Here is a 12,034-nt window from a genome sequence, read left to right on the forward strand (position 1 = left end):
AACTGCAAATAATTAATAAGTCACTCAATGCTAAATTTTAGCTTGTCTCTTGAGGTTTTTTTTATTTTGTCTTTTATGTAATCATGTATGTTTGAAACAGAGAGATCCACATAAGACTGAGGTTTAATGAATGACGTAACTGTCATGCGATTAAAAACAAAGAGTCTTTACCTACAAGAAAGATATGTTCCGCTTTATTTAGCTTTCAACAGCCAGCATTATTTCGTCTCTCATTTAATAGTTTATAGGCAGCCATCACATTTTATATCATAAATTACGACATCCATTAAAAGGGGACACTCCAAATCTATCACTGTAGTGCGTTTGTTAGGGCTCGTGCTCCAGGAAGATCGCGAATGTCGAAGAAACCGGAAGTGGTAACAGGGAAGTATTTCACTCCGGATGTTAGTCTTTGATTCACCCAGAAAGTTCCTGGGCCGTCAAAACATAAACAGCGCTCACACACAGACGGTAGCTAATGTCAGTGAGAGCTACTGCCTTTACATATCTGTCTGCTTTTCCACCATGCAACTGAAATCATGTTGTATTTACAGCACCGGAGTTCTTTCTATTCTACTTTTGATTGCCGGCATTTCTTTGGTGTTGTCTAACGTGTTTCCACATATCCTACAGTCGGTGGTTAAAAAGGTATGCCAAACATCTTATTCTGGGAAACCTTGTTTATGTAGGCGTTATGGTTAGATGATCACTAACTATTTAACGTTTTTGGTGACGGTTATTGTGAGTTAGCTTATTGTTATTGTGACGAAATGGCAGACAGTCTGATGGGTTTCGATTCTGCCATAGAGATCAGTATGGTGTGTCTGATGGGCAGCTTTAACATTAGGTATTTAGCTAGCTGGCTTTAAAATTGAATGTTTTACCAATGACTAACATTAAGGAATTTATGTTCTCACTACTCATGAAGTTAGCAAGCTCTGACAGCCAGCTTCTCCCGATACTCATAGACAATTATTTAGCCAGTTGAATGAACAAGTGTTGAGCTGTTTTGGGTGGGGTTTTTTGTTTTGCATATTCAAATCTATAACAGATATATATCTGGCACACTTTTATATTTGTCTTTTGAAATAACTTATTTTAGATTTGTGAAATTCGTACGTCATTGCAATGTTTATTAAATATCATATCATGCCTGCTTATCCATATTGTGATTTAACTACTTGCAGCAGCCTTTGTCATATGATGTGAGGACAGCTTAGTCAGCAACATCTGAAGTTGCACATTTTTCTCAACTGTGCACTACATATAACCCACTGCTCTTTGTTCCCCATAGGAAGTCGTTTTGAAGAATGGCACAGAGGCGTTTGAGGCCTGGGAGAATCCACCAGCCCCTATTTACATGCAGTTTTACTTCTTCAATCTGACAAACCCCATGGAGGTGCTGGATGGAGATCGGCCTGCTGTGATGGAGATCGGACCATATACATACAGGTGAGGAAAAGGAAAAATACTCTAATTACTCTGGTCGTCTATTTCATAAACCAGAAGTGCAGATGTCACAGTAAAAGAAAGCCACAAAGCCATTAAGAAGCACAATTGTTGATTCTGTAAAATCAAATCAAAACTGATGATATCATCAATGCAGAAAGGTGTTAAAGAGGTGATGATTAGATTATGTAAAACACAAAGGAAGAACTAGAAATAGATAAGCAGGGCAGTTGCAAACATGAATTCGTAACATGCATCAACAATACATTTTTCACTTTAGTACAAAATGTAAGATTATAAGTCAACAAATGAATCGATTATATTCAATAATTAATCAAATACATTGCTTATGAAGTTGTAATTGGTATCCTTGCCTCAAGATCATCATGTTCAATTAGAGTTAACATAAAAAGCATGACTATAGTGCATCTTGGTTGGAAAACTTCCCTTTTACTCGTGGTCATTACAAATCATTCTGAATAGTCAGGAGTCAGTATTGACTGTAAAGATGATTTAACCTTATTTTGTCCTCACATCACATTGGTTCAGGACCTGAAATGACTTCAATGGAAACCTCTCCCTTCGTTATGCAATATTTAAACCAGAACTAATAGTTTCAGTACATAATTCTATAATTATTTAACAATAGCCTCTTCTCTGTAGTATGAGGTGCAGATACTGTAATAAGATAATAGGCCAACCTATTGTATTGTTGTATTGCATTTTTTTGTCTTTAAATATTTGGCTGCAACAAGGAACTAAGAGTTAACATCTTTCTACCATAAACCCAGTTATAACCCAGCTGCTGTCATTTCCTACACAGAGAGTACCGGCCGATGGAGCAAGTGGACTTCCAGGAAAATGGCACCAAAGTAGCATCTGTCAACACAAAGACCTACATATTTCAGAGAGACATGTCCCGGGGTCCAGAGAGTGATCTCATCAGGACGGTCAACATCCCTGCAATAGTGAGCATTAGGGATCCATTTACAGCTTGTGTTGTTTAATATTATACTGTTTTATTAATGTTGTATTGTGTATCAACCACAATATTATTTTTATTTTTTAATGATGAGTTCTTATAATTTCCTCATACTTTAAAGGTCAAGTATTAAAGATCCATAGATAACAAATCTTCTTAACATTATTTTTGAAACAATTAAGAATGACATCACTCAAATGGTGTAACAACAGACTCACAGGTTACATCAATTTATCTTTTTAATTAAATACAAAAATGTTCTGTCTCCCCTGCCCCAAAATGTATAAGACGATGTTGCCATTTATCTTCATTACAGTAGATGTGCTTTCCTTTTATTGTTACAAAGATATAACAGTACATGATGCTTTGGAGGTATAGGATTTATAATATGTTCTGTTGTGCTACTGTGAAGTGAACTCTCATAAAGATGATAAAAAATGTGATTCAAGTAAATGATTCATCCCATTACGTGGTTGTCTTCAAATAACTTCTGTCATGTATCGCTTTACAACAAAGGTCTTCTGTCTTCTTTTTCCCGGTAGACGGTGATGGAGCAATTCAAAGATGATTTCTTCTTTGCAAACTTGATCTCCTCCTACATGAAGTCTGAAAACGAAGGCCTTTTCACCACACGCACAGTGGGGGAGCTGCTGTGGGGATATGAAGACCCCCTACTCAAAGCCCTCAAACTTTTAAAACCCAACCTGGACAATGTTTTTGGACTCTTCTATAAGGTCAAGTATAATAATGCATGGTATTTATATAGTGCTTTTCCTGGTGCTCAATGACGCTTTACAAGCAGGAAGAGAAAATAGCAACAACAACTAATATAAATATGATATTGCACACTTTGTCCAGACTTGAGTTTGTTGATCATTAAAATGGTATAAACTATATGAGATAATTGCAAATAAATTGTATTAAAATCGCAGAAAATCAAGAGTTGCTATTTGTTTGAGCTGTTTGTTGAAAATGTTCCTTTTTTGCTTACAGACCAATGCTTCCAACGATGGGGAGTATGTCTTCTTCACTGGCCAGCAGAACTACAAGGACTTTGCCAGAGTGGATACGTGGAAAGGTGAAAGGTAATTGTATCAACTCACCTTGAACAAATAACAATGACAGTGAATGAATGAGACCTAATCAGTGACAATCATTGATTACAGTACATGAAGCATACATGGATGAGAGTTAGGTCTCATGATTATATCAGTACAAGACGGGCATATGATCAAGGCTCGTCTCACCCTGTTTGATTACATTAAGAGATTTCTCCTGACATTGTCTTATCACAATTGACAAGTGTCTTTAATCAGAGCTATTCATTTCAGAAAGCCACACCATTGTTAATCTCCTCTGATTCATTCACACTCTTCTATTGTGTCTGTAAGAGAGTTATACTTATTTCCTTTTTTTGAAGCCACTAACTTTTCGCTCAGTTACTGTAAATACTAAGTTACAGCCAGGAGACTGTTAGCCTAGCCTAGCATAAGCACCAACATGTCAAACTCTTCCTTGACCCCATTCAATACTACTGTTGAGGAATAAGGAGCAGCAACACACTCACCAATCTTTTCTGACCTTCAACATATTTTGTCCTGATTATTTTCAAGCCCACACTATTGACAGCATTTAACATAATTTTGCCTAACAAATAGCTTTGTTAATCTTTAATCAAACTGACAAAGGAACAGCTATTAAAGGGGTTGGTGCTGGGTATTCTAAATGCCTTAAACCTTACAGGATTTTAAATTCATAAATGAAAAACTGATAAAGAAAACATGAATGATCTTATTGTAATTGTATGTTTCTGTGTGTGCAGCAAACTGGATTGGTGGACATCTGATGAGTGCAATATGATCAATGGAACCAATGGAGCCTCTTTCCATCCAGTCATCACCAAGAATGAGACCCTCTACATGTTCTCCTCTGACCTGTGCAGGTGAGTGGACCGCAGAGTGTTTTACTGACCTCTAAAGAGACCATGCTGCTAGTAGGCTAAAATGTGTCTATGTGTGTATTGGGCATGTACCAAAAAGTATAATAAATGTATGTTTCAATGCCTAGATAAGATTCTAGAAGATGTTCTTATATACAGTCAGATGAGCCTTCGCATGAGCCCACGTCTTATTTTAGTGTTTTTTTCTCTGTTTTTTTATTAGCTTGCTCTTCTTAAAGTGGACCTATCATGCTATATTTGAATAATATAGTGTAGGACCATACCTATATAAGGCATATTTATACTTTTTTTTTTCAAAATACCAAACAGATCATGCATTTTAGCCATGCCTCATTTTGCTCAATTTTACATTTTTTAGCTCTGTTTTTGCAAGGGTTGATTCTGTGAGAACAGCACCATCTACAGGCCTGGCATATGTACTACAGCGTCTCCAGCGCTTTCGAACGGCAATGGCCGTGGCTGCCTCCTCCTGATTGGTGGAGTTGGCCCAATAGCCGTAGCGCCACCGTCCTGACGTCAGGACAGTGTTCAAATCTGGATCAGTTTTTATCAGATCCGTTGCAGCCCCTTTTTTAGAGATTTGGGTATGGAGGAAAATAGAGAGGGTTGTGTTTTCTGACACTTGGTGAGTTCCCTGGAACACCGGGGACACATATTCATGTATAAAAGACGTACAAAAGTGCATTTTGCATGATAGGTCCCCTTTAAGTCATTTAAAAGCATTATTTAGTTTGTTTTAAGGACTTACATATTTACAGAACATGCACAAATAATAATCTGTAAATAATGAAAAAAACAAGTAACAAATATAAATTATTACATAAATATTGGTTTGTAGGAAGCAAACGACTGAAGCAGCAGAGCTTTAGATAATGCTGCTTTCAATTAGGTATTGTTTTCTGCTTCCTCTACTGCTGAGTCACATTTCCTGGTCTTATCTGCTTGACATTAGCTGGTTAGTGAAATCACTTCCCCCTCAGGCCCCGGCTCCACGAGGACGAAAACGGGTTGAATCCGCATATTTCTCATGCGTATAGCCCTCTAAGCTCGACGACGCCGTAAGGGAAACGTAGAAACAGACCCCGCAAACGACAACGGGTCCAAAGGTGGATAGATCTGGGAACAGAGCGCTCTGGGGGGTCCAACGGGGCCGTGGAGTCGCCTATACGGTCATTCGTTTTCATAGCCCCGCCTCTCCCCCGCAGGGTTGCTATCGTGCTCCAGTCGCTACTGACCATGCTACAGTTCTTTGTGCAACATCTACAGGAGCTCCTCCTTGAATTCAGATTATTTATCTTTATCTCGATATGGACATAAACGCGAGTGAAGTCTAATCTGACAGGACGGAGACACGCAGCTCCTGCCGCTGTGATGCAGCGGGAGCAAAACACACACTTCAAATCAGATCATCACCCTTAGCTATTTTAATTACCTCTCAAACTACCTAAACTAGTTATAAATATGTTCATTTTTACTGTCGGGTCACTCATTACAGGATCAGCTGCTGCATGAGACAGACACTGACGCTGTGAGAAGAGAGGAAAAAGAGACAGGCTCCGTGTATTTTATTATTATATATCATTATATCGTCGTTATTCATTTGTTTTAAAGCTCAATAAATAACAATGAAGACCTTTGACCGGCACTTTTATAATTTTGTCCGGAAGATTTAAACTTTAACACACGCTGACCGGCGAAAAACTCTGCCCGGTTCTGTCGGCCCCCACCGCGGAGAATACACAGAAGTGCAGCCATGACAACCATTCTTCTTCGCTGCTTTTGTGGAGGAAGTTGCTGCTTTTGTGGAGGAAGTTACAGCGCCACGTACAGGTTCGGCATATGTACTGCAGCTTTTCCAGCGTTTGGATGTAAACGGAGCCGTCTCGTGGAGCTTGACACAATCCGGTGTATATTGCGTGGGGACGGAAGGTTTTTTGCGGTTGCATTTGCGTTACTCCGATGCGTTTTGCCGTATTTGTCCTCGTGGAGCCGGGGCCTCAGTCTTCCTAAAAAAATACATTCCTAATCCTTTCCCTCAGCATTATTTGTGTCTGGATGTGGGATTAGGATTATTCCTTTAGCCTGACTGGTTGTATGGTTGGCCAAAAATAAGGTCACTGTACGCTTACTACATATTTCGTGAAGATTAAAACATTTAAATCAGCTCTTCATACATCAGAAGTGAGAGTGGCTCAAGTAACTGACAGCAGGCCTGTGAGGCATCCACATGTTCCTTTAAACACTTTTGGTTCTTGTTTGTGCTGTGCATGTTTTCACTAAATCACATACCACCACACGCCAATGTACCACATGTGTGTACCCCCCTTTGTTTCACTTCCAGCTTCACATAATTGCTTTGTGTCTGCATAGATTAACCAGCATCTGTTTCCAAGGTCTCTGTACGCTCTGTATGAGGAGGATGTGACGGTGAAGGGGATCCCTGGGTATCGCTTCAGTCCCCCTAGCGAGGTGTTTGCCAATCACACAGTGAACCCTGCCAACGCCGGCTTCTGTGTCCCCTGCTGGAAACTGCCTGGGCTCTGGCGTTCTGAATGTCAGCCCGTGTAAACAAGGTAGGAAGGGCATTAAGGAAAAGCCAGAATAACACTTTATCGTCTCACATGGGAAAAGGTTCTTTAGAAAGCTGACTGACGAAACAGCTTTCTAAAGAACCTGCTCAGCTGAGTGTGTTCTATAATGTTACTAACTGAATGTTTTGTGTGTTCAGGAGCTCCCATCGTAATGTCGACACCTCACTTCTACCAGGCCGATGAGAAATTTGTTCAGGATGTGTTCGGCATGAGGCCTAAGAAGGAGCAGCACCAGACTGCAATTGATATCAATCCGGTAATTATCTCACCTTTAATTATTCTCTCCAGACAGGCTATAAGATATTTAAAATATCCATATTCAAGTAGTAATTTGTGTCTGGTATTTTTTCGTGAATTTACAAAAACGTTTTATTTTAAAAGACAAAAGATATCTCTGACTTTACTGAGTCCATTCACAGTGAGTGTGCACTGAAGGTGTCAAGTTTCCATTTGATACATTCATGTTCTTAACAATGAATGAACATTACCGTAAAGTAACAAACACATTTTTGAGTAGAGGGGGACTTGTAGTTGTCAGTGGTGAGCAGAGCAGGTTCATCCAAAGTGCAGACGGACAATGGTTTAAACATAAAATAACCTTTATTCAAGGTTGACTGGATATACAGCATACAGACCAGAACTCTCTCCTTATTAAACTCAAAGAAAACCAGCTGTAAAACCAGAACTTAAATTCATGCAGAAATAATCAAAGGACAAGACACAGCTTGGCAGGACAGGAAAAACACAATGGCCCCAGGGGAACCGAATCAGTAATCAAACAGGAGGGAAAACACAGAGACAGGAAGCAGACACAAGAACACTTTTCAAAATAAAACAGCAAAACAGACAGACCGTGACAATTATCCGTGTACACAATGTTTCAACTCTTTCTTTACTTTATACACTCAGGTTGTTAAAAAATAGTTCAAATGTACAAAGCTGCTACAAAAAAACAGTATCATTAATGTTTACCACTAGATGGCGAAGTATCTCAGCTTTGTGACTGCCAGCCCTTGCCATACCCACAAAGCAGTAGTAAAATCGGTTAAAGATGAAAGCATTGGTACGTGGAACGGAGCTGTCGCCAAAGATAAGCTCTAACAGCTCTTATCATGTGTAATTCTGTAATAACGTGGTTGAGCCAGTAATAAATCCATAATAAAAGGAAGCAGACTGAGAAAAACACTCCAGTAGCACAAAGTGTTGATGCACTGTTGTTCATCCTTGTACGTGTATAACCGGAAATTCAATTTCTGCAGATATATGCTATCATCTTAATGAAGTTCAGTTTTAGGCTTTCTTCATGGCTCTCTCCGGCAGCCATGTAGTGTTTGCTTTGCATGAAGTATTTATTTAACTTTTTTCTTCATGCTGATTTTTACAGGTCTTCCTTGACATGTGTCATCTTCTAAATTGAAGTTTAGTCTCAGAAAAAAGTAAATATACATTGTGATGCACTACTATCAAAGACAGTAAAATAGTTCAGGAAAAAAACATGCACACGAACATTAATTCCATTTGCGTTACTCAGCGTGCATTTCTGAATCACACTTTTGTTTCAATTGAATTCACTTATACTTTAGTTAACTCAGACATGTACTGTGGTGGCATTATTATTGTAATCAGTCTTTGAACCCTGTTAAGCTACTGTTTTGTCTGGTTTTCTCCTGGTTATATGATCATCTCCATTGTGTGACTGCATAAGATCACTGGGATTGGTCAAAGTGCTGCGACTTCTGTCATAAATGCTGGGTTGCGGTGCCCTGTACAACTTCCCTGGCAGAATAACCCTCATCCGGTGCCAGCATCAGGCTGCGATTTTACCTTTGCCTCTTGTAGATGCATCTCTGTTGTATGTGCAGTACGTTGGTGTGTTAGCTGTTATAAAACACAGTGTCTTGGCAAATATGTTGTGTTGCTAAATGTTATAATGAGCCGTAAATGTTCATACATCAGGATTGACAGGTGTGTCTTTTAAACCATACATTCCTAACAAATGTCATTCTGTTTTGCAGCTAACTGGAATCATCATTCAAGCTGCCAAACGGCTCCAGATCAACGTGTTTGTTGAGAAAATGTCCGCCTTCAGGTAATCAGTTCACATCTTCATCAGTCTCACGTCACGGCACCCCCTTGTTGGCTTTAATGCAACGGTGACAGATATGACTACCTAGGTCCAGGAAAGGGTTGCCATTAAAATAACAGTAAAGCAATCATGCCAGCATCATCACTATGAATGGACTCTTGAACACTCGTGGCTCGTGGATCTATTTGACATCTGATGGAAAAAACAATCTTGATGTAATATGAGTCTAGACAAGGGCTGCACATTATGTGGAAAATATCCAGTCACTTTGTTGAATATCAATCAGCAATAAATAGAGAGATGTTAAACTGAACTACATTTTGGTGTTCTGTTAAATAATATATAAAATATGTATTGAACCATTGAGCAGCACTAGTCAATAATAGATCTACAAGTTGTCAAATGATATGTAGGAAAACTAAATGTACACTGTACACTATGTTGCATTGTTGGAGAAGCCTGTGACATAAGATTTTCAACTGCATAATTACTCTGTAGCTATGTCAGATTGACAATAAAGAACCTTGAACCTTGAACTTACTTTAAACGGAGAGCCATTGCAATATTAACAGCTGTCTGAATGTCTTTATGCCATTTATTCATTTAATTTATAGGAACGAAATGCAAAACATTTGAATAATTTCCTTTTTTTCTTTCAGTCAAACAGGAAACGTGAGGACAGTGATCCTTCCCGTGGTGTATCTCAATGAGGTACACAAACACACACTAATTGAGACATTAATTACACACATGAAATGGCAGAATAAGAAATACTTTTTACTTACATCGATAACCTAACGCTGTCAGTTTTCTTTTTCTACCGTCTTGTTGGTTGTGCTGAATCTCTCTCTGCTACCATCTACACAGAGCGTTGTCATTGACGACGCGTCGGCCGCGAAGCTGAGGAAGATAATCGTGGAGCAGGACGTGGTGGAGAACATCCCCTTCATACTGATCGGCATCGCCATCATTATGGGAGGAATCTTCATGTTCCTGATGTGTCGGCAGAACGTCCCAGAGGTGAGCGCTTCAGATGGACATTCATGAGTTTGTGTGGTCGTTAGAGCTGCAGGAAACTATTATTTTCATTAATAATAAATCAGTTAATAATGTTTTTCTTTCATAGATTTATAGTGAGGTCTAGGGAGTGTCAAAATAAATCATTCTGTCAGACTTATTGTCTAAAATCCAAAGATATTTATTTAAAAAAACACAGAAAAATACAATTAACAGAATTGTTAGCAATAATTATTTATATTCTTGCGATCAATGATTGATTCATTGAATAATCATTTCAGAACTAGTGGTTATGTTGAAAACAAGCATAAATAATTTACTCTAATATTATTTGAAGTGGCAATTGCCAAAGTTGAATAAGATAAGATAAACTTTATTGATCCCAAATTGGGATTTTTGTTGTTGTTGCAGCAGCATGTAAAACAAAGTATTGCACATAATTAGAAAATAAAAAGAGTAATAATAAACAATTAAACAATATAAACATCTCAAAATAGAAGATGAAACAGAAGAGTGAGAATATAAACGTTGCCCATCAATAAAAAAATATATATATTATATTTTTTTTCCTATAGAATATGTATTATTGTACATAAGAAAATGTTAGATATTTATGTGCAAATGTAAATAAATGGACATGGTTTTCATAAATGTCTTAAGGTAACTCTTTTGTGTGTGTTTTCTCTTTCAGAGCACCACAGCTGAACGGCAGCCCCTGCTCTCGTCATAGCACCAAACCGTACGTTTAAAGAAGGAGGACTGCCATATTTGCATAATAATTCATGGGTTAAATGGAGCTGCAATTCCTACCAGTAACCCCAGAGTAATAGTTCAATTAATTACCAAAATTACATCTTTTTATCCAGCTTTTTAATCCAATGTTTTTAGGAAAACAAAGTGAAGAGGTTTGTTACAGGGATGAGGTTAATGTCTCCCTTACAAGTAAGTTGTATTGATGATGAAATCCCTATTTTTTTAATTAAATCTTAAAGATTTTCTTTTATACCTTTTTAATTATGGGCTCTGAAATGATCAAACCCCCAGGAATTGATGTGAAAATATAATGTCACGGATTGTGTGTGTGTGTGTGTGTGTGTGTGTGTGTGTGTGTGTGTGTGTGTGTGTGTGTGTGTGTGTGTGTGTGTGTGTGTGTGTGTGTGTGTGTGTGTGTGTGTGTGTGTGTGTGTGTGTGTGTGTGTGTGTGTGTGTGTGTGTGTGTGGTGTGTGTGGTGTGTGTGTGTGTGTGTGTGTGTGTGTGTGTGTGTGTGTGTGTGTGTGTGTGTGTGTGTGTGTGTGTGTGTGTGTGTGTGTGTGTGTGTGTGTGTGTGTGTGTGTGTGTGTGTGTGTGTGTGTGTGTGTGTGTGTGTGTGTGTGTGTGTGTGTGTGTGTGTGTGTGTGTGTGTGTGTGTGTGTGCGCGCGACGGTCCGTCCGTCCGTCCGTGATATGAATGCCTGCAGAACTGAAATAGTGGTCATGGAATACTGTCGGCGTGTGTTTATAAAATAGGCCTGTTTTCAGCCTGCTCTAGTGAGATTGTTGAAGCATCAGTAGGAAGAAAGTTAGCAACGCTGTTTTAATGCAAGAGTCACATCCTTCTTTTTTCACACCAACATTTCACTTTTTTGAATGACAAGGTCAAGCTGTGCAAAACGACTGCTGGCATAATGTTTTATTCTTGATGTCATGAATATAAAGTGATCTCGGCTTCCTTTTAATACCATGTACTCTTAGTCTGTTGTAACCTTAAATGGAAATCCACTTAATCCCAATATATGCAAATATCATAATGTGTATTACTTCACCAAAAGCAGTATAAAGGGAACTTGTATGTCTTGTGCAAGGTACAATGTCTTGTCCCATGATGGTGTAAAGCACCATGTTGTATTTTATGTCTGAGTTCTCATACTGATATCCTTAAAACAGTGCAAGACCAGCTTGATGCTACTGA

General features: G+C 38.6%; 1 protein-coding gene across 1 annotated transcript; it reads left to right on the top strand.

Moving 5' to 3' along the window:
- Positions 1-416: 416 nt before the first annotated feature.
- On the top strand, positions 417-11,210 carry scarb2c (scavenger receptor class B, member 2c). The gene is given in 13 exon segments (XM_034123577.1): positions 417-648; positions 1,295-1,452; positions 2,273-2,417; positions 2,974-3,165; positions 3,425-3,516; positions 4,254-4,373; positions 6,785-6,908; positions 6,910-6,964; positions 7,120-7,238; positions 8,998-9,071; positions 9,728-9,779; positions 9,936-10,088; positions 10,777-11,210. Coding segments are annotated over 13 exon segments (1,446 nt in total). The 5' UTR covers positions 417-525; the 3' UTR covers positions 10,816-11,210.
- Positions 11,211-12,034: the final 824 nt, after the last annotated feature.

Source organism: Trematomus bernacchii, unplaced genomic scaffold (genome assembly GCF_902827165.1).
Source record: "Trematomus bernacchii unplaced genomic scaffold, fTreBer1.1, whole genome shotgun sequence".
In the NCBI taxonomy this organism is placed as follows: Eukaryota; Metazoa; Chordata; class Actinopteri; order Perciformes; family Nototheniidae; genus Trematomus; species Trematomus bernacchii.